Source organism: Podarcis pityusensis (assembly GCF_964106645.2).
Source record: "Podarcis pityusensis genome assembly, chromosome: 1".
Taxonomy (NCBI): Eukaryota; Metazoa; Chordata; class Lepidosauria; order Squamata; family Lacertidae; genus Podarcis; species Podarcis pityusensis.
Genome location: NC_138028.1, coordinates 118,337,413 through 118,360,909, shown reverse-complemented (window position 1 = coordinate 118,360,909; position 23,497 = coordinate 118,337,413). Strand labels below are relative to the sequence as shown.

Genomic DNA, 23,497 nt, shown 5'->3' with positions numbered 1-23,497 from the left:
AGTTATTTGCATTACTGTGTCAAGTTTTATTTGATTCTTTCACCTAAAAATGACTCATTTTCCTTTCTTGTATTTTTTTTTCCAAAAAAAAAAAAAAGACCAAACTACTCTAAGCTTGTTTGAGAATAATCAAAAATTGCCCATTTAGCTAGAAGTCATTTTCTTTTCAAAAGGCAAATGTTATTTAATCTTTCAGCTGTTCATTGTGCCATCATAAATACTTTCTTTTCAGCACAGTTGTGGGGACTGAAATGAGCCCACTAATTGCCTCCCATTTCGACTGACATGTGGTGGTTTAGTGGAAAGGGAACGCAGCGGGGAGAAGGAAATAGGAGGCTGAGAAAATGAGAGCTAATTATTTTCACTGCCTCATGTCAGGCTCTGTGTCAGCCTTGTTTTTACAAACTGGAAGGTTTAGCACTAAATAAAACAAACTGGCGTCATGTTTTTATATACTGGCAGTGTCATGGAAGCAGCTGCAGATCTCAAAGACAATATAATGCCTGCATTCGCATGGACACCATCTGACAGCCACCGTGAGCCACTACTAATGAGGATATCACAGTGGTGCCAAGTGAAAGGTGCTGAATTATGTATGATTCTTCATCAGTACAGCAATAGTCCTGTACATCATTATGAGACATTGTTTTGCTGAAAGAGATTAAAACATTCTTAGTTCCAGACCCTGCAACCCTAAACACGCTACAAGAGGTTATTGATGGAATTTTGAGGGAGAGTTTCTTGCAGATTTCTTTTTTTTTTTTTAGGGTTTTTATCGTTTATTTATTTATTATTATTATTATTAAATCTCTCTATCTATTTCCCTTTCCTTCTCTCTCTCTCTTTCTCTCTCTCTCCTGGGACAAAGCAGTGGTGGGTCATGACACTATATATAAAGAAGAGAAGCAAATTAACCATACTTGTGTTATCTCCCTTTAAATCGGGCATAATAAAATGTAGTGTAGCAGAGTTAGCCTTAATGATAAATAACCCAGGTGCTCACACTATAGAAGTTCCAACTCTTATTGCCTTTAAAACAGCAGGTTTCAGCAGCTGAGATAGATAATAGCAGAGAATGTAAAGGAGCTACTGGGAGCTTAAATTATCAACATGCTACGACTTTTAATACCAGCATGATCAGGCTTTTCCTTTCCCCCATGTTTGTTTTATCTTACATTACATCTTATATTTTTCAATACCCAGTTGCCTGCTATGATGGCACTTCCATTTTTTCCTCTCATTTATCTTCCTTTTCTGTTTCTCCTTTAGTTTGCTGTAACTCTTGAATTAAATAATAATAATACGTTCTAATTTATAAAATTCATATTCTGAATATAGGCCTCCTTCAAAACTGATTATCCCTTCCCCCCCACACACCTCAAAAAAAAGTTATGAATCTTCTGCAACGTAAAATATTACAGTGGTACCTCGGGATACATACGCTTCAGGTTACATACGCTTCAGGTTACAGACTCCACTAACCCAGAAGTATTACCTCGGGTTAAGAACTTTGCTTCAGGATGAGAACAGAAATCGTGCTCCATAAGCTAAAGTGGTGCTTCAGGTTAAGAACAGTTTCAGGTTAAGAACGGACCTCTGGAACGAATTAAGTACTTAACCCGAGGTACCACTGTACTTATTTTACCAAATTCTATGACTTCACACTGGGGTTCAGATAATGTATGTGAGGGAAAGTCACTGTGTTCAGGAAGCACCTTGAGTTTTTAAAAGCCTCACCACCAGTACAGATTTGATCATTTGTGGAGGGGATAATGTTTCATAATAGCTTTCTCCTTCCACAGCCACTTTCAAAATCTCCAGAATTTTCAGTTGGTTTTAGTGTTTGTCTTATTATTATTGCTTTGCACAATTGCTTCCTCAGATTTTAAAGAATGTCATGATGTATAATTTGCTTCTACAAGCTTCTGTCTTGAGGCCTTTGGCAATTAGGATGGGATTTCATAGATGACATAATTTCCTAGCTTCTTTCAATATTAAATAATGATATAATACAAATGTCTATATTAAATAATTAAATAATACTGCTTTGCGGAGTATTCTGCTTCCTACCTTAGTAACACATACAATAATGTGAGGGAGGCTAATAATCGTTCACACAGCATGGTAAACCACGGTTTACCACTGCATGGATGAGGTTGAGGAAAGCAACATTTCCTCATGGGCTTCTCTTGTAGGTTGTTTGGCTCCGAAGTGTTATGTACTGAAGTTCTCACCCTGGGCCAGCAGGGGGATACTGTAGATAGTTATGCAAATAAGGGATCGAAAGTGACGTTCAGTGATTGGATAGTTTTAGAAAATTGTTACAGTTACGTTGTACTGGAGCTCTATATAAGCAGGCTGACTGAACCCTTCAGTTCAGTTCTGTTCTGGGCTCTGAATAAACAAGAGCTGTTTGAAGAATTGCTGTGTCGTCTGATATGTTCACCCACAACTTAACACAAAGTATGAGGATTTTGGCTTTCATATTACATTAGAACCAGAGATAAAACAACTCTGCCTAATTAAACATGCACGCTTCATGACTCATGATTTGAAGTTGGCTTGTGTTGAAAATGGCCAGAGTTTGTTTTAAACCATGATCTCTGCTTTGAACAGAACGCTAAGCTGGGATTCTTTTTTTAAAAAAACCTTCTTCTTCTTTTCCAGCTGAGCTAATTCTGGCTCAGCCACATAGCCCTAAACCATGGCTTAGCGTCGCGAATAAATGCAACCAATCTCTGTTGCTGCACCTCTTCTGTCTCATAGCTCATGAAGGGTGAAATCATTATGCACAATAGTTCTTTGGCACAGGAGAGCAGGGGTCAAAGGGGGTCGGCGACCCACAGCTCCTTCTTCTGGATCTAAAGAACTAATGGACAGCGCTGCTTCTGGTCCATTTTTAATAGAATGAGGCTATCAGATCTGTTTAAACTGTCAGAGTAAGAGATGCCATGGTTTTTACATCATGGCTTTACATATAGTTTTTGCTAAGTAGCAAGTGTAGTTTTTTAGTCTGAATTGTGAGAAATGATGGGGAAACTTTGCGAACCTATAAAACAAACGAAACATTACAGTGGTACCTCAGGTTACATACGCTTCAGGTTACAGACTCCGCTAACCCAGAAATAGTACCTTGGGTTAAGAACTTTGCTTCAGGATGAGAACAGAAATCGTGCTCCGGCGGTGCGGCTGCAGCGGGAGGCTCCATTAGCTAAAGTGGTGCTTCAGGTTAAGAACAGTTTCAGGTTAAGAATGGACCTCCGGCACGAATTAAGTACTTAACCCGAGGTACCACTGTATGACTTCCAATCTTCCATGTGAAATTCTCTTCAATTAGCAAACCCTTTTCAATGTGATTTTGTTGTTTCTGAGTGTTGTTTCTTAGACTAAGGCTGCAGTCGTAATGTAGGAGGTAGGCCCTGTGAAGAATAGCCTTACACAAAGTCCTTCTGGGTTTTTGCCGGCAGTGCAGAGAAGTGCTCTTTCTTTCCTCCATCCTTTTTCACGATTTTATTTTTTGAAACAACTGTTTCCCTACCAATAGAAACAGTGGGGAGAGAAATCAGGAGAGATTTATGCTAGCTTCTGAGCCTCTCTCTAAACCTCTCTCTAGCTCAGAGGTGGGGTAGGTGTCAGGTGATCAGGAAGGCTTGGGGTCCAAGCCCTTCCCCTTTCCTCCCTGGACGTGCCCCAATCTCTCCCCCCCCCCCCTTTGGCTTTACCAGCATTGTCCATAGAGCCTGTGGGATGTAAGAATCAGATGCAGTCAAACACAAGATTGCTAGAGTAGACATGAAGGTTGTCTCAGTCCTCCAGCCGGAACTTCCTGCTTTCCAGGACTGAGACGAAACTTCCTATGTGTAACTTAGATGGAATAGAAAGAACCAGAACCACAGGCTGGTGACCATCTTGTCTCCTCTTGTCTCTATCGACGCCATCTTAATAACAGCACTACTAAGATGCACCCTTGGCTCCAGGCCGAGAGAAGAAGAAGAAGAAGAAGAAGAAGAAGAAGAAGAAGAAGAAGAAGAGTTTGGATTTGATATCCCGCCTTTCACTCCCTTTAAGGAGTCTCAAAGCGGCTAACATTCTCCTTTCCCTTCCTCCCCCACAACAAACACTCTGTGAGGTGAGTGGGGCTGAGAGACTTCAGAGAAGTGTGACTAGCCCAAGGTCACCCAGCAGCTGCATGTGGAGGAGCGGGGAAGCGAACCCGGTTCCCCAGATTACGAGTCTACCGCTCTTAACCACTACACCACACTGGCTTTCTCCCATAAGGGGGCTTTCTCCCATAAGGAGATCCACATTTAAACTATGTTATAACCTTTTAAGTCTGCCTTCTGGGAACCTTTGTGTGAGCAGATGATTACTTGTGAGTAAACGTTTTATACAGAAGACTGTGTAGCGTCTTATTTTAGGAGGGATTAAACAGGGAAAATACCAGGAAATATTTACAGAGACTCTTAACGAGTCTGAGCAGGCTATCTGCTGTGCGTGTGTTTAAAAAAGGGGAATGTTAACTCTGCTGATTTTGTTGAACTTGTAAAGACAAGTTGGGATAGGACAGGGTCTGCAACCTTTAAGACAAAAAGAGCCACTTGGACCCGTTTCCGAAGAAAAAAAAACTGGGAGCCGCAAAACTCGTCATTATAAAAATAACCTTTTTGTCACTTTTTTATTATTTCTTTGTTTGACCCCTCAGAATTACTCCTCCTCATAGAAATAAACGTTAAATTAACAAGTTACCTTTTTGTGTGTGTGTGTTCTTCACTCCCCTTCAAAACAGTGACCAGCGTACACGCCCCCTTTCAAAGCAGTGACCAGCGTACATGCCCCTTACAATGTAGCGGGCAGGCGGGCGGGACTAATGCACGCACCGCCCCCATGCGACGTCACAGCCCGTACAGCGCCCGCCACAGTGGGGGAGTGTCGGGGCGCACAATGCGCCTCCTCCCCTCGCTAGTATCCGCCCCGGAGCCGCGGCAAATGTGTAAAAGAGCCACATGCGGCTCTGGAGCTGCGGGTTGCAGACCCCTGGGATAGGATATCTTAGACAATATATCCTCCCTCGCATCCCTAAAGATTCCCACAGAGCCAGGGTGTAGTAAGCTTGTGCAACAGTGGGAAGGCAGGATCTCCTTCTCTCTTGTTGGAGCTTTTTCTCCAATGGAGAGGGAGTCCTGCTGTATCGTGAGGCCTCTGGGACACCTTCCCAGGAACCACAGGATGGCAGATTTAATTTCTGATAAGCTGTATGATGCTTTCGTGGAAGGTGTGTCTGTGTTAACATACAACGGAGAAGCTGTGGTCCTCCAGTCGTTGCTGGACTCCAGTCATGCCTAGCCAGTAAGACCAATGGTCAAAGATGAGGAGAGTTGCAATGTAGCATCTCAAGGGCCACAGGTGGCCCATCCTTATACACACATAGGGGTAAGTTCCCATTGTAACCAGGGTGTCTTCTCAGTAAACATGGTTAAGATTGCACTGTGCTCGGGGGCATAGCGTGGGCAGTGCTGGGGGGACCGTGGCTCCTGGGTGCACAATTCTTGAGGGGGTGCAAACCATGCGCCCCCAGTGCTCCTCTTTGCCCACCAAGGGCTGTATTGGCCGGCCGGGCTCCCCCCTGCACGGGGGGCAGGTGGCTCAGCATGGTCCCACTTTGCTCTGGTGGTGGTGGGGTTGCTCCGTCGGCAGCAAGGACTGGGCTGGAGTTCCCCGCCCAGTGCATGCATGCCCGCCCCGGGCACTGGCAACTGAGGCTACACCACTGAGGCTACATATTCCAGGTTGTACCTGGGGCTATAACTGCAACTTAACAGAGGACCTCTAATTATTTCAGGTCTTAGATTTTGTTTTGTTTTTAATCTTACCACATATTCAGTGACTCTGCTGAGCACTTGTTTTCCATTTTCCAAATTCTCAACAACATCTTTGCAAAACATTTACATTCTTTCTGCTCCAAGTTCTTTGTAGCGATAGCGCCATTTCCCAGCACAGTAAAATTAACTATGGTCGCTGTACCATTGCCTGTTATTCATCTCCGGCGGAGCAAGGTCAAGTTACAGTATTTTATATGTATCTGAATTTCTGTATTTTTGCCACTGTAAAGTAGACCATCCTGCGACATGAAACCATTGAGGGTCAAGTAGCCATAGCCTGCCGTTTTTTGTTTCGAGATGTATTGAAGCTTGTGGGTTGATGTAGAGATACCGTACAGGGGGAAAAGATATATATTTGAGCTCACATGCAGGGTTTCAGGGCGTGCAAGATAAAAATGGAAAGCAAGGGGACTAAAAAGTGAACACATATAACCAAGTCTAAATTGAATATAGTTAATTATGTAATCTTATATTAAACTTCCAAAATGGTACTGCTCTGTCATATGCTGGCAGCAATGTAGCTTAATTTTAGATTCCCCTAAATATTTGTCCTTAGGCTGACTCCTTAAGAAGTAACGGGTCAATGCTAACCAGGGTCGAAAGCCTTTCTTGACGGCAGATACTGGCAGCAAGGCCCCTGGAGAGTCATGAAGTAGCTGGGGTCATTTTCTGGCAGCTATGCCTAATTATCATGACTACAGTGATACAAGTTAATATGGGTTATTCCCATACAGAAAGAAGACTGGTCCATCTGCTTAAAGTTTTGCTGAAACTGATTTTTAAAAAAGCCAAAAACATATGAAAAAACAATAATGAATAAGAGCCCAAATATTTTATATTTATGTCAACTGCATGGACTTAGGAATAAGAACATTTTACAGTGGTACCTTGGGTTACATACTGTCAGGGCTGCCTCAAGTCTCAGCTCACAAAAGACCAACGCCTTTCTTTTCTTATATATAAAAGTGTTTATTGCAGTTCATTGTTTGCTTCAGATCCGAGGCGCGCAGCCCTACGTCTGCTAGGCTTAGACCGCTGAAGTCCCTTCTGAATCTGTCCCCGCCCTGCACCAGTTTAAGAGGCTTGCGCTGCTCCACCTCTTTCTCTCTTTCCTTTTCCGCAGGGTCTTTCTGCCCACTGGGGTTTCGCCCCTCCTGGATTCCTCCGACGCGGAATCAGACTGCTCTTGCCCCCTCCTGCGGGCTTTGGGACCTGGCCCCTCCTCCGGGCTCCCTGTACTTCCGCGCGCCTCTACATTTGAACTTGGCGCGCGCCCCCAACCTCTAACTTTCCTTTTGACAGCTACGCTACTCCCTTCACTACTCCCCTCCCCTTCCGGGAGGGTGGCTTGCTCCGACCTCCCTCCTTTCTCTACTGCCGGAGCCGCCTCCCCTGATACACTGGAACCTCCACCCCCTTCGCTGCACTCTGGCGGGGAGGCTGGTCCTGACGCCCAGCTGCCACTTTGGGATCCCCCGCTGGCCCCCTGCTCCTGACAAGTCCCCCCTGGGGCTCCCCTGGCCTTGACCACCGGCGCCCCCTTCTGGGAATCCTCTGATTCGCTGGAAAGACTCATGGAATCTCTAGAGTCATTGTCATCCTCTTCCTCGCTGTAAAACCTTCGCGCGGAGATCGTCTCCAGGCACGTAGAGAGCACCTTTGCGGGTCAGCAGACCGTCGCGTATCTGGAATTCGCCGTCCTTTGCTGTCCCTCTTCGCACCTCCTCCATCTTGGATTGTGCGAACGGATCCGTCTGCAGCGCGCGTCGTACCGCGTCCAGGTCCACGGCGGCGGAAGCGCACGCCCACGCTTGCGGTGCGAAAATGTGCCTGGCTGCCACTGGTGCCGCTTCCTCGAGATACTGCGGTTTCCTGGAGAGCGCATCCGCTATGACGTTGTTGTCTCCCGGGATATACTCTATCCGGAAATCGAAATCCGCAAAGAACTCCGCCCATCTCATGTGCCTCTGGCTCTGGAGCTTCGCCGTGCGCCAATACTCTAGGTTCTTGTGGTCCGTGCGGACCTGCACGGTGTGCTTGGCTCCGATAAGGAAGTGCCGCCACGCCTTGAAAGCCGCGTGGATGGCCAACAACTCCCTGTCCCAGATGGTGTAGTTCTGTTCCGACTTGCTGAGCTTCCGGGAATAGAAAGCGCAGGGCCTCCAGTTCCCTTGCGGATCTTCCTGCAAGAGGACGGCCCCCACTGCTCTGTCAGATGCGTCAGTCTCAACCCGCATGGGCCTGCCGGGATTCACGTGTAGCAGCTGGTCTTCGGACGCGAAGAGACTCTTAAGTCTCCTGAAGGACTGCTCCGCCTGGTCCGTCCAGGTGAACTTTTTCTTCTTGGAACTGAGGGTGTCCGTGATAGCTGCCGTCTCTTTCGCGAAACCCCTGATGAACTTGCGGTAAAAGTTGGCGAAACCGACGAACCTCTGGACCTCCTTCCGATTGCGCGGACTATTCCAGTCCAACACCGCGCGGACTTTGGCGCTGTCCATGGCTAGTCCCTTGTCTGACAGCCGGTAGCCCAGGAAATCCACCTCCGTCACGTCGAACTGGCACTTCTCCAGTTTGGCGTAGAGCCTGTGCTCCCGTAGCCTCTGCAGGACCTCCTTTACGTCTCTCTCGTGAGTCTCCTGCGATTCTGAGAAGATCAGAATGTCGTCGAGGAAGCATACGCACTTCTTGTAGAGGAGTCCTGCTAGCACGTGGTGCATGAATGCTTGGAAACAGTGGGAGCCATTTTGGAGACCAAACGGCATAACTCTGTATTCATAGGTGCCCAGCGGCGTGAACATGGCCGTCTTCCACTCGTCACCTTCCCTCATGCGTATTAGATTGTATGCTCCGCGTAGATCCAACTTGGTGAAGATCCTCCCCTTCCTCACCGTCGCGAGCAGGTCGTCAATCTTGGGCATGGGGAAGGCCTTGGGCTTTGTCATCTAGTTGATGGCCCTATAGTCCACAATGAGCCTTTTTTGGGGCGTGTCCTTCTTCTTCACGAAAAACACAGGACTGCCCCCCACGGCCTTGGATTCTCGGATGAATCCCCGCTTCAAATTGTGATCTATGAACTCCCGGAGTTCCTGCATTTCATCTTCAGACATGGAATACAGCTTCGCAGTCGGCAGCGTCGCCCCTGGTAAGAGGTCAATTGCACAGTCGTAGGGCCGGTGGGGTGGTAATTGGTCAGCTTCCTTTTCACAGAAGACCTCCAAAAACCCCTTGTACTTGTGGGGCACTGCCTGCACCATGCCTAGATGCAACTGCTGCCCTTCCTCCTGGCCCTCCTCCTCCTGGCCTGTCTGGATGCAATGTTGTGCGCAGTAGGACGAGCCAAAGGTGAGCTGCCGCTGGTACCACGCTAATGATGGGCTGTGTCTATCCAGCCAACTCATGCCTAACACTATAGGCGTGTCTGACAGTTGGGTGACATTGAAACTGATGACCTCGCGATGATTCCCAATTTTCAGCAGCATGGGTGGCGTCTGTTGTACCACTTGCCCACCCAGCAACTTTCTGCCATCTACCGTGACGACGTTCAGAGGCAGCGTGGCTGGTAGTAGCGCTATGCGATGCTGCTTGATGAACTGCATCCCCACGAAGTCTGCGTTGCTCCCTGAGTCAATCGTAATGGGGACTTCCAGGGTGAGTCCATTAGGTAGCTGGAGAGTAGCAGTGAGCTGCACCACTGGCTTGGGTGGTAAGGGGTCTGTAGGCTGCAAAAGCGCTGGGGACTGCTTCACTGACTTGCCTGGTGGAGCCCCAGCATCTCTGCTTCCATCCAGGCATTCTCGTTTCCCTGAAACTGTTCTCCTTGGAACTCTTCCCCTGTTACTGTTGCTAAGGCTGCAGTGTGCTTCTGGAGCCTCTGGGGACACTCTTTAGCCATGTGCTGTGGGCTGTCACAGATGTAACACTTCCTGGTCCCTCTAGGAGGCTTCGCCTTGACTGCTCCGGACGCTGAGGCTCCGGCAGCTGACTGAGCCTTTGCACGACCCAGCTCCATTGGCTCCTCCCCTCCCTTCAGCATAGGCGAGGGATTTGTACGTCCCAGGTCCCTGGGAAGAAGAAAAGGAGGCGCTCTAGCTGGTGGGCGGACGTGACGCCCCTCCTCACTGTGCCAAGGGCGTTCTTCGTGGCGCACCCCTATCGTGAGTGCCCTCTGGACGACGTCTGCTAGGGTTTGAGGTCTGTCTCCCCTAGCCAGCTCATCTTTTACTGAGCCATGAAGCCCCTCCCAAAACAAGTCTCTCACTGCCAGGGAGTCTTTTTCCCAGCCCAGCACATTCAGCAATGCAAAAAAGCGAGAATGGTACTGACGCACTGTAGCCTTGCCCTGCCGCAATCCATGCATCTCCTGGCGCGCCACATCAACGTCAACAGTAGATTGGAAGCAAGCGTCCATGGCTTTGATAAATTCGTCAGAGTCCCTGCGGGCAAGACCATCTTCGCGCCACAAATTGCGTAACCAGGTTCTAGCTTCCCCATGCAAATGCGACACAATAAAGCTTACTTTCTCCTCCTCATCTTTGAAGTCTTTTCGAAGCAAATGCAGCGCGTATAGGACGTCTGCTCTGAAATTGGAATAATGCTTCAGGTTCCCATCGAAGTGGGCTACTAAATTGCCTCCCCTTCGTCCGAGAGCGATTCCCTCTGATCTGGACCCCGGGAACCCCTGTGTGCACGCCTGATCCCACCTGGCTTGCAGATCCTGGCATCGCGCTTCTGCTTCGGCAACTGTCTTCTGAGAGACCCGTACTGCAACGGAGAGTTCAGCGACTGCGTTTTGCAGGGTCGTTATCTGCTCCTCAGTAGTCATTTCTGCCAAACTTCGTGAGCTTTGCAAAAAAAAATTTTTTGCAGTTTTTTCAGAGAAGGGACTTACTGTCAGGGCTGCCTCAAGTCTCAGCTCACAAAAGACCAACGCCTTTCTTTTCTTATATATAAAAGTGTTTATTGCAGTTCATTGTTTGCTTCAGATCCGAGGCGCGCAGCCCTACGTCTGCTAGGCTTAGACCGCTGAAGTCCCTTCTGAATCTGTCCCCGCCCTGCACCAGTTTAAGAGGCTTGCGCTGCTCCACCTCTTTCTCTCTTTCCTTTTCCGCAGGGTCTTTCTGCCCACTGGGGTTTCGCCCCTCCTGGATTCCTCCGACGCGGAATCAGACTGCTCTTGCCCCCTCCTGCGGGCTTTGGGACCTGGCCCCTCCTCCGGGCTCCCTGTACTTCCGCGCGCCTCTACATTTGAACTTGGCGCGCGCCCCCAACCTCTAACTTTCCTTTTGACAGCTACGCTACTCCCTTCACTACTCCCCTCCCCTTCCGGGAGGGTGGCTTGCTCCGACCTCCCTCCTTTCTCTACTGCCGGAGCCGCCTCCCCTGATACACTGGAACCTCCACCCCCTTCGCTGCACTCTGGCGGGGAGGCTGGTCCTGACGCCCAGCTGCCACTTTGGGATCCCCCGCTGGCCCCCTGCTCCTGACAAGTCCCCCCTGGGGCTCCCCTGGCCTTGACCACCGGCGCCCCCTTCTGGGAATCCTCTGATTCGCTGGAAAGACTCATGGAATCTCTAGAGTCATTGTCATCCTCTTCCTCGCTGTCCTGGGATTCATCCCCATCGCTCTCCATCTCCTGCCTACCCTGTGCCTCTGTCCCTGAACCCCTGACACATACGCTTCAGGTTACATTCGCTTCAGGTTACAGACTCTGCTAACCCAGAAATAGTACCTCAGATTAAGAACTTTGCTTCAGGATGAGAACAGAAATCGTGCTCCGGCGGCGCAGCAGGAGCGGGAGGCTCCCTTAGCTAAAGTGGTGCTTCAGGTTAAGAACAGTTTCAGGTAAAGAGCGGCCCTCCGGAACGAATTAAGTACTTAACCCGAGGTACCACTGTACAGGGATTCAACACAAAACATGGCCTTCGCTGTTAAATCACGTGGAATGTCTTTTCATTGCCATTTTAGCATTTGTTAAGGATATATATATCCCTAAGGAAGTCAGACTATCCTCCACCAGGGCCAGGGCCTTTTCAGTGATGGCTCCAACCTGGTGGAATGCTCTGTCCCATGAGACTAGGGCCCTTCAGGATTTTACCTTCTTCCGTCGGGCCTGTAAGACAGAGCTATTCCGCCTGGCCTTTAATTTGAATTCAGCCTGATCTTTTATTTCCCTTCTCTTCCCTCCCCCTCCCCTTTTATGAAGATTACCCGCTCTGAGACCCCACAGCTAATTCTCCCCTGGCCTCCTCGCTGGCCCAAGTAGGACTAATTCCGCCAGCTAGCCCTGGTGACTATCTAATGCTTATTAGATGGATTTCCCCCAAATTGTTTTTTGAACTTTGAATTTTATTGTTATTCGTGTTTTTATACTGTATTTTATGCTGCTTCTACAATTAAGTGTTTTAAATTTGTTGTTAGCCGCCCTGAGCCCGGTTTTCTGAACCGGGAAGGGCGGGGTATAAATAAAAAAATATTATTATTATATAGTAAAAATTTATTCTCAATGTCCTGTTTTTCTTTGCTGTACCGTGCACAAAAAGAGCAGGTTTGGTGTGCTGGTTGTAGGACTTGGACTAAGGACATTTAGGTTTGAATCCATGCTAGAAGATCGTTAAAGTTGTTTTCACACACAGAACTCTTTAGTGATGCTAAGGGGTTGCTTTTCTATAATTAACTGGAAGCAGGTTTAAAACATTGGTTACCAACAGCTTTTAATACAGTGTTATCAATGCCCTTCCCAGTGGCCAAGGCCCCTCTGTAATGTTTTCTCACAAGTCCTTCCTAATGTTAATTAAAAGGTTCCTCTTTCCTTCTTCTTTTCATTTCATTGCTTCCTATTGATCACAGCTGCAGGAGTAATGCTGAAGAAACTAATTGCCCCAATGTCAGTCCTAACTGAGTCGTCATTAATACCTACTTCCACTATCAGCAGAAAACAGGCAATAAAATGTAATTAAAGGCACAAAAGCCCCCCCCCCAAAGCCTGAATAATGCACAATGTAATTAAAGGCACAAACCCCCCCCCCCCAAGCCTGAATAATGCACAATGTAATTAAAGGCACAAAAGCCTTGGCCACATTAGATTGCTGGTGTGGCAACTCTCTGGTCCCCCCCTTTCTTCTTTATTGATCGTTCTTTAGAAACACGAGATATCAATGTAGAAAACAGTGGACCACAATTACTTGTCACCAGCATTGTCTGAGGGGACGCGGGTGGCGCTGTGGGTAAAACCTGAGTGCCTAGGATTTGCCGATCGCATGGTCGGCGGTTCGAATCCCCGCGGCGGAGTGAGCTCCCGTCGTTTGGTCCCAGCTCCTGCCCACCTAGCAGTTTGAAAGCACCCTTAAGTGCAAGTAGATAAATAGGTACCGCTTTATAGCGGGAAGGTAAACGGCGTTTCCGTGCGCTGCGCTGGTGCTGGCTCGCCAGAGCAGCTTCATCACGCTGGCCACATGACCCGGAAGTGTCTTCAGACAGCGCTGGCTCCCGGCCTCTAGAGTGAGATGAGCGCACAACCCTAGAGTCTGTCAAGACTGGCCCGTACGGGCAGGGGTACCTTTACCTTTACCTAGTATTGTCTGACTTCTCTGTAAAATGGGAATGAAGACAGGGTGGGCTATTGGTGAAACACCTTGGGTGGCTGAGCCATTCACCACATCCTTGTGTGATAGGGATAAAATGTGGAACGGCCAGTGATGTTGCCCTGAACAGCCGAGAGGAAGGAAGGGAAGGTTTTTTTTATTATCTTTGCTGGATTTGAAATTCTTTTAATTGTTGTTAATCACTCTGTGATGCCTTCCTGGGAAATGGAATCATGAATTAAATAAAGACTTAATGAGAAATGGAAAATAATTTGAAATGCCTTGTTTTAAGGCCATTTGTTGTTAATCTATGAATTTTCCTAGACCGCTTATTAAAACAGTCCTCAGCACTTGCTCTCAAAATAACAGACCACCTGTTGAATGTGCGTAGTTCAAATGGCTTCTCTGATCCTTTTAGGAAAACATGCTCCAGGTGCAGATGTAAATAATATTATAACTCGGGTGACATTTGCAGATAACAGACTTCCTCAACCTGGTTCCTTTCAGCTACTCTTGGGCTAAAACTACCATCAGCTCCAACTGGCATCCCTGTTGTGGCAGAGCCTGATGGGAGCTGTAGTAACAGCTGGAGGGCACCAGGCTGAGAAAGGCTGTCATATATGTGGAACAGAAGTCCTTAAGTTAACTTGCTTGTTTCCTGCATGCCATCCACATTTTCCTGCTTGCTGATGCAGAATACTTGAAAGGCTTCAAAATTTGTGCTTTGTGGCTGTGAGCCAGCTAAAGCTATATGTACATATAGAGACGAAGCATATTCGGAAAGATGAAGTTTATTAAAAAGATTTCACTGTGACCCTTTGCAACGCTGCAGGAAAGGCAACCTGTTTAAGTTTTAAATTACTGAAAAGCGGGTTGTCTTTTTATTCTGTGGTAGGAATTTCAGGGGGACGCGGGTGGCGCTGTGGTCTAAACCACTGAGCCTCTTGGGCTTGCCAATCAGAAGGTTGGTGGTTCGAATCCCTGCGACAGGGTCAGCTCCCGTTGCGCGGCGGTTTGTTCCATTGCACTAGAAGTGGCTTAGTCATGCTGGCCACATCACCCGGAAAAACTGTCTGCGGACACACTGCAACCCCAGAGTCGTCTGCGATTGGACTTAACTGTCAGGGGTTCTTTACCTTTACCTTTTTTTTAGGAATTTCAGATTAAACCCCTGACCTTTCGGTGTTGTTTGGGGATAAGGAGCGTCCCCAAACCCATTTAAGAACCCCTCTTGCTGACAAGTAAGGATTATTTCACATTAAAATGGAGTTTGGATGCTTCAGTTCCTAAGATAATATAAAATCAATTAATTTATTGGGATTTCTATTTTTTTCCCCTTGGAGACAAGAAAAGGTCACAATTGCTCCAGTGTCCAGTTTTGATATTCTGTATTTTCTTTTCCGTGCCAGGACTGTAAATGGAAGATGTACATGGAAATGGATGGGGATGAGATTGCAATAACTTACATAAAAGACGTGACATTTAACACTAACTTACCTGACACAGAGATTTTAAAGATGACAAAGGTAAGGTTCTGTTTACGGGCTTGAAGCTTTCATGATTGCCTAGATCTCGAACAAAGGTATTAAAATACCACAGCGGCAGACTTTTGTGCCTATAGAAACTCATTCTGCAGGCAGCTTTTAAAGACCCCCCACCCCTTCCCACATTTGTATCACAATAGATTTTTTTTCCTGTTAACATTACCTTTTCAGTCATGGTAATAAGAAAGCGATGGCACGCTTAAGATATTACAATTAAAGTGTGTGATTTCTTGGTTCCGTAACAAGGTAAATCGTACATCAGACAATGTACAGACAAGTTCTAAATGAGAAGAGTGTTCATCAAGGTGCGCTGGGAAAATAAAGTGTTGGCCTTTGGCAGCAATTTATGTTATTAAAATGGGGAAATAAAACAGGTATATTTAGTGGGAAGGTGTCTTGAACCAGGCCTATAATCACCAGGATTTATGAGGTTTGGCCAGGTTCCTTCCATTTTATGAAAGGAAAAACCCACAGCAGATTCATGGTAGAAATGTGCTATTCTATGAAAACTGATTCTGGACTAATAATAATGGCTTTTCCACTGGTTTTCCACACATATCAAAAAATTGCAGTTTTTCCTGAATATTCATTTCATATTATCAGCCTGCTTGTTATTTAAACCCAGTCTTTCAACTAATGCTAAAATGCTTCTTCAGGGGGGGAAATGATTAGGAAAGGCCGTTATCTTTAAATTTTATTTGTTTAGTTCAAAGACAGAATAACTGCAGGAAAATACAAGGTGACAATAGAGTGGTTTATGGAATGCTATAGGTGTCCCATAAAAACGGGGAGTGATTGAAGAATGGCAATTCCACCCTAAGTGCCTGGTGTGGAAGTAGCCCTAGACTCAACCTGCTATTTGAGTGTGTCCTCTTCCAGCCTTCCTCAACCTTGTGCCTTCTTGATATTTTTGACCACAACTCCCATCATCCCTGACTGTTGGCTGTGCTAGCTGGGGCTGATGTGGGCTGTAATCCAAAACTTCTGGAAGGCACCAGGTTGAGAAAGGTTGCTGTGTTCATTGTTTGAAATCCTGTTGGGTCTTCTGAAAAGTGTGTAAGATGTAGCCTGTCAGGGGAAGGGGTCTGCAGTAAGGAGGAGGGGTGGGGAAAAGCCCAGCTGCACAAGTGGCTTTCTGCTTGGCCAAGTCTGGACCCCAAGCCTTAGTATTAGAGCTCATTCGTAATAGTAATACTAATAATAATACTTACTATTATTATTATTATTATTATTATTATTTATACCCCACCCATCTGGCTCGGTTTCCCCAGCCACTCTAGGTTGCTCCCAACAGAATATTAAAAACATGATAAAACATCAAACATTAAAAGCTTCCCTAAACAGGGCTGCCTTCAGATGTCTTCTAAAAGTCATGTAGTTGTTTATTTCCTTGACATCTGATGGCAGGGCGTTCCACAGGGCAGGCGCCACTACCGAAAAGGCTCTCTGCCTGGTTCCCTGTAACTTCAATTCTCACAGTGAGGGAACCGCCAAAAGGCCCTTGGAACTGGACGTCAGTGTCCAGGCTGAATGATGGGGGTGGAGATGCTCCTTCAGGTATACTGGGCCGAGGCCGTTTAGGGCTTTAAAGGTCAGCAACAACATGTTGAATTGTGCTCGGAAACGTACTAGGAGCCAATGTAGGTCTTTCAGGACTGGTGTTATATGGTCTCGGCGGCCGCTGCCAGTCACCAGTCTAGCTGCTGCAATCTGGATTAATTTTAGTGTTACCTTCAAAGGTAGCCCCACGTAGAGCGCATTGCAGTAGTCCAAGCAGGTTTTCTGCAGCCTGGTATAGTCGTACCTTGTTTTGCAAGTGGGATCTGTTCTGGAGCCCCAGCTGCTAGCCAAAAAGGACACAGGGCAAAGCACTGCGTCTGCGCACACGCGAGTGGCAAACCTGGAAGTAACCTGTTCCGGTACTTCCGGGTTTGCTACGGACCTTCACCGGAATGAAAAATGCCTATGACTAAACTTCTAACCAGCAATGAGTATACAGTATGAAATGAATCGGTCAGTTGGTTGCATAGAAAACAATAAAAGCATGACAAAAATTGAAATGCCTAAACGTGAAAATAAATCACAGAAGACATGCAGGCCCAACGAGACATCATGTGCTAAGATTTGTACTTTTGTATTTATTTAGTCATTTGACACAGTTTCTGTGTTTGCTTGTTTTCACTCTTTCTGAAGGACAGAGGATGGATGCATAGAAATTGATTCGCACAATGAGGCAGAAAACAAAAATGTTTCTTTCGTTTATTTTTATTTTGCAGCCACCATTTGTCATGGAGAAATGGATTGTGGGAATAGAAGACGATCAGACTGTGGAATGTTTAGTTACTTATGAGGTAAGTGTTGTGGGTGGGTGGGGAGCCAACCCGCTCCTTTTGCCTGTAGGGTTTCAGAATAAGGAGTTGACATGCCTTAACTTTCTTGCCCACTGTAGTCAACACCAAATACTGTAATTAATTTTAAACTACCAACTTCTCATGCGAATTTGAATGCCATCTTCAGAAATCACACCCAGACTCCTAGCTGGCAAAGCTTGCTCCCTTAAGTGTAAAATATATACACACACACATACCTTTCTTTTTTCTTCCTTTTGAGTAATGGTCGGTGTAGGTGGTGTTTGTTGAACAGACAATCTTTCTTACCTTTTTGGCAAAACGCTAATTAGCAGAGCAGAGGAACAACAGGAGAAGGGAAAGGGCAAGAGGGAAAACATAAAATAAAACCTAGAAGCAATTTAGCTATGTATAATAGGATGGAAATTAGCCTTTGTATGAGTAGATTTTTGGATACTTACAAAAAAAAAGTGTTTAAAGACCAATGGGATATTTCACACTGAGGCCAATAATTGAAATTTCAGCTCTGTCCTGTGGCATGCATTCAAGCAGTGAGAGAGCGATATAGGAAAATTCTGGACCTCGCCTGCCTCAGAAGTGAAGAACAGTAGCTTTCTATTAACAGGAAGAATAACCCTAGGTTCCTTTCAGACTGTAGCTCCTCACAGGTCTCAGAGCCTGACAGCAGGATTAAAGAGCTAGCCACTATAGGCAAGCTACCATAAGGAAACCTCAGCAACAATACCTCCTTAGTGCCTACCTCTTCTGGCAGAAAAGATTATTTACTTGAAGCACTACATGATCTCATAATTACTAAACGGTTCTGTTAAAAGGCAGCCATTAAAATCTTGCCCTTGTTCAGTACACTATTTTTTTGGGGGGGGGAGAAAGCGTAATTTGCCGCCAGATTGGTTGCACAACTGAAAAAAATTCTTTGCGGCCAAACTAAAAGAGGATATTAAACAAACTCAGCATGAGAATTTACGGTACCATCAATGTCACAATCCTAAGTTCAGTGTCTGGACAAACACTGCATGACTGCAATGGGGGTCTTTATTTTTTTGCTTCTGAATATCTTGTTGAACAGAGCATTGTCAGAACTCCAAAATCCACCAGACATATCCAGCCAGTGGAATGGAGTAAAGTGAAGCTTCAAGATGAGGTGAAGTCAATACAGCTTAAAATACAGACATCGCTCCCAAACTCAGAAGGCAACCCTCGGAGCAGATCCAATTCCAGTAAGTTTAAATTCCAGTAAGTTTAATGATGCAGAGTGTTGAAAGAAGGACATAAGTAAACAAAACAAAACAAAACAAGACATTAATATCTGTTTCAGAAAACACACTCCCATTAGCTCATCCCATTCACTCAACAAGAAACGAAGGCATCTCTCTAGAATTCCCTTTTCTCAGAGAAATGTGTCTAATATTCACACTTACTAAGAACTTTGCAGTTGTTTTCCAGCATCCATTGGATCAGAACTTTCCTGACATATCAACTTTGTAGTTTATTTTAATGGACAAAAACTTAACTGCAGATATTAAAGGTACAGGGACCCCTGACCATTAGGTCCAGTTGTGACCAACTCTGGTTGCGGCACTCATCTCGCTTTATTGGCCGAGGGAGCCTGTGTACAGCTTCTGGGTCATGTGGCCAGCATGACTAAGCCGCTTCTGGCGAACCAGAGCAGCACACGGAAATGCTGTTTACCTTCCCGACGGAGCAGTACCTATTTATCTACTTGCACTTTAACATGCTTTCAAACCGCTAGGTTGGCAGGAGCAGGGACCAAGCAACGGGAGCTCACCCCGTCGCAGGGATTCGAACCGCCGACCTTCTGATCGGCAAGTCCTAGGCTCTGTGGTTTAACCCACAGCGCCACGCTCATCCCTTAACTGCAGATAGTACAAACAGCTAGAAGTCTGTCAAGTCAATGAATAATGGCAGAAGAGCTTTAAAAATAAGTGTGTGCTGTTTAGTCGTGTATTTTAGTGTACGGTTGTATCTACTAATTTGTATATAGGATGTGCCTAATTCGAAGGGTGCTGTAATAAATATAGGGGTTGCTCGTGCAACCACTCCTGGCTAGGTTGCCTTGTTAAACTTTTTCTGTCTGGACAGCCCTTCACTTCGTGGCTGTTTCAGTCGCTAGCAGAATCCGTCAGTGGGCGTTTCTTAAACCTTTTCCAGCATAAAAGCTGTTTGACGCCAAGTCTCCTCCTACTCTCCCTGCGCGGAAGTCTTCTGCGCAGGGAGGGTGTGGGTAGCGGAGGACCCGTGCTCTCCCCGCTGGTCTCCGGCGAGGAGTCCTGGAGCCCCCTCGCCAATTCCCCCATCTGCCCCCCTTTATCCCTGTTGTTACGCTGATTTCCTTCCCCAGCTGATGAGCTGCCTCTCTCCCTGCTGGGCCCTTCTCCAGCATTGCTTGGGAGCCTTGCCTCCGCCTCAGGCTCCGATGTCAGTTCCCTGACAGGTGCATAGACGGGCATTGCACAGTTATAAACAATTAGAATTGTTTGAGCAATGGAGGTCATGTCTTCGAAATCCTGCCGAAAGAACCAACTTTCCTAAGTGTGTTCTCAACACATGCGTCAACATTATTCAGTGACTGCAATCTCCTTGGAAGGAAAAGGACTAACAACACAGCTCCCCAAGCACATTAGCAGCACCGCTATAAGAAAAGGGCTGATTGATGGCCTGTCAGGGACTAGCTGGATGAGGAAGAGTGGTGGAATCTGCCCAACCAAGAGCCCCACAGGGAAGATGCAGAGGAAGAGGATTTCGAACCTGGCAATTGATGGTGGGATACCAGTCACACAGGCGAGGACAAGCTGGGAAGTGCTGGAAGCATGGAGCTTGAGGGACAGCAAAGAGATGGGAGCAGACAGGTGCCCCAGCACAGGACAGGGGGATGGGGTTCCTAGTTTGGATGGAGGCACTGGCAGCAACGATTGTTGTTGTTGTTTAGTTGTTTAGTCGTGTCCGACTCTTCATGACCCCATGGACCAGAGCACGCCAGGCACTTCTGTCTTCCACTGCCTCCCGCAGTTTGGTCAAACTCATGCTGGTAGCTTCGAGAACACTATCCAACCATCTCGTCCTCTGTCGTCCCCTTCTCCTTGTGCCCTCCATCTTTCCCAACATCAGGGTCTTTTCCAGGGAGTCTTCTCTTCTTATGAGGTGGCCAAAGTATTGGAGCTTCACAATCTGCAGCAACGATAGAGAGGAGAAAGACTACGCCCTCTGACAGCTTCTCTACTGACAGCCTGCCTTCCCCTTCCACTCCTAGAACGAGGTGGCTGTAGCTGCATGTTGCCGAACAGCAAGCCAGGCAGACACAGAGGGAGTCCCATGTAGGTCGCCGTAACAAATAATCACAGAAAGAGAGGCCTGATACCGAGTGCTAGGGAATGCTAAGGAGGGGCTGCAAACCAGTCCAAACAACGTCTTCGTTTAGACAGTTTTACCCATTAGTAAAGGTAAAGGGACCCCTGACCATTATGTCCAGTCGTGGCCTATTTATCTACTTGCATGTTGACGTGCTTTCAAACTGCTAGGTTGGCAGGCACAGGGACTGAGCTCACCGTTGCGGGGATTCGAACCGCCAACCTTCTGATCGGCAACTCCTAGGCTCTGTGGTTTAACCCACAATGCCACCTGCGTCCCTTACCCATTAGAAATCTCTGTAAATTCTTTGTTTTGTTTCCCTTCATAAAGAAACTAACTGCAAGTGAGCTAAGCCTCTCTCTCTTTCTCTCTCCAACCTGCGAACCAACTGCCCTTCCTGTCAGACTGTGACATGGCCAGGCAGCCCACAGATAACAAGACACCGGCACCTATGCGAAGTCATGGACAGCCCTTACTTTTGGTGCTTCCTCAGAAAGAATTCAAAACTGATGCCCTCTGTTTTTCTTTCAGGTATTGATGCCCAATGGATGAATGCACTGAAACTGCGCCGAGTGACCAGCAGCCCTTCTCTCCAACGTTCCCGCCCTCACAGCCCTAACGGTTTTTTGCCGTACCTTCAGGACCAAGGCACCTACGCTGCCGCCGTGAGACGGACCCAGGTTCCTGTAACCTATCAGATCACTTCTCTGAGTCAGTCGAGAGGATCGTCTCCCACACCGTATTTATCATCACTGCATTTGAACTCAAAGGGAAGCAGCACCTCCAGCGCAGCTTCAGATAGCCCTTCGGAAAGAGACAGGTCCAAAACTAAAAGCAGGCACAGCTACCACAGCGGCGACTCTCGTAGTGTGTCAGGAAGCGGAAGGCGCTTTGCAAGGGGTTCGGGAGGTGCTCAGGCAGCTGCTAAGAACCCAGAGAAATTCCGCAGGCATTCCCAGCCAACGTACAGTCAACACTCATCAAGGTCACATGACAGGAAGTCTCCTCATTACCCCCAGCAGCCCAAGTTGATACCAGGGATGCCTTTGAAAACTGAAAGCAAACCCAAAATAGAAGAGGAAGAGGGAAGCAAAGTTGGTGAAGGCGGATGGACCAAAGTTGATTATTCGAAAAAGTCTCATCGGCATATCGTTGGCAAACAAAGAGAAGAGAAGGCAAAAGGAACTGGAGCCAGCCAGAAGAAAGTCCATTGATGTTTTTTTGAGAAATAGGTTTTATTTTATTCTTTTGGACATTTAGTTTCTACAGAGAAAGGTGTGGGGGGTGTTTTTAAAGATTCGCCTGACAATGAATGTGAGACTAGCGCTATTGAACATGAATACATTACCTCTCATGGAGATCAAACCCACAAGTCCACGACAAGCATGGGTTGTTGGGGTTTCTACTCACTGCAGCCTGGTGAATAGGATGCTATTGTCTGCATTGTGAATAGTCACATGCTGCAAGTTCTCTTTGCTTCCAGTTGGGTGCTCATGATTTTAACTTAATACTTCCACAAGTGTTAAATTAGGAAATAACCATAGTTTCAGTCTGATCCTGTAGGGATAGGACCACAAAACACAACTGCCTCCCACCTGCAACACAATGGCTGAAAAAAAATGTGACTGGAAAGGTTATCCTTTCCTTACTTATGCAGCTCTCATTACAATATCCTGTCCTGTTGAGTTTTTTTCTCCCGATCTGCTCACTGCACCTTACCCAGGCTCCTCTCTGGTGATGGGGGAACCCCAGTCCTCCATTTAAAGATGCAGTCCCCACATATTTCCTTTGGACTAATTCTTACGATCATGAAATAATTTAATACTGTATATTCTGCAGAGAAGAGCAAACAAAATAGAAAAAAAATAGCCTTGATCGCTCTTGTTTTATTTTTTTATTGTTTTGGTATGACTATTTATTAACATATGGCAAATGTTTTTTATTAATTGCATTTTAATTGTACCCAGCCTTATAAACTACTGTTAATACATGCTATAATTCTACTGAGGTACCTTTGGGGAGGGATTTGTCTTCTAAGACTGTGGTCCTGAACACGAAAGTAAGTCCCACTGCATTAAATGTTACTTTTGTCTGAGTAAACATGCTTTGGATTGGACAATGTTTCTTGTTGACTTTGGCAATGAAATTTTTAATTCTGTATAAACAGAAAACAAAGCTTAGCATATTCAACCGCATCAGTCCGTTATGAAAAGGAAATGGTTTGAGGGTTTATTTTCAAATCTTTTGATTTTGAAGTGGTATGTATATGTGGAGCAGTTACTCCGTATTTCCCAAATCTGTTCTCCCCCTCCTTGCAATACACTGGAAGATTTTTAAAAGAAAATAAAACCTTCCTAGCTCTCAGTAAGATGGTGTGCCCTGCTGCCATAAATCCAATCCAGAAACAGAAGAGGGGAAAGCACAGAGACCAAGTTTTGAGAAATGACTTGCTTCCATTTATTCAAGAATTCTCAATCACACAGCACAGATTCACACGTATATAACTATTTTAAGTATTTATTTTGTATGATTCTTAACATCCTTTAGTCTGCAGAGGTCTCTGAAGGGACTCGCAGCAAAGGATTCATAACATAAAACTATCTCACATCAAACAGCAGTACATAAAGGTTGCATAGACGATGTATACATTAAGTGTCATCAGATTACTAAAGCGGAGCTCCATCCTTCCAAAGTTTTGTCTCTAGGGTTTTGTCTTCCTGGCTAGAATGGAAACGGCCTCTATTTCTGGGTCACCTCAG

The 23,497-nt window shown here is 46.3% G+C and overlaps 1 protein-coding gene across 2 annotated transcripts; it reads left to right on the top strand.

Annotated features, from left to right (window-relative positions):
• Nucleotides 1–463: 463 nt before the first annotated feature.
• Nucleotides 464–22,859, top strand: LOC308458059 (mitogen-activated protein kinase kinase kinase 20-like). Of its 2 annotated transcripts, none has more exons than XM_080972666.1 (5): nt 464–581; nt 14,869–14,985; nt 17,280–17,354; nt 18,439–18,589; nt 21,270–22,859. In XM_080972666.1, exons 2-5 carry the CDS (start codon nt 14,884–14,886, stop codon nt 21,950–21,952), a joined length of 1,011 nt encoding a protein of 336 aa, XP_080828792.1. In that variant the 5' UTR covers nt 464–581; nt 14,869–14,883; the 3' UTR covers nt 21,953–22,859. The 2 variants fall into 2 exon arrangements, with proteins under 2 accessions (XP_080828792.1, XP_080828793.1); XM_080972667.1 differs by lacking the exon at nt 464–581 and adding an exon at nt 4,327–4,372.
• Nucleotides 22,860–23,497: the final 638 nt, after the last annotated feature.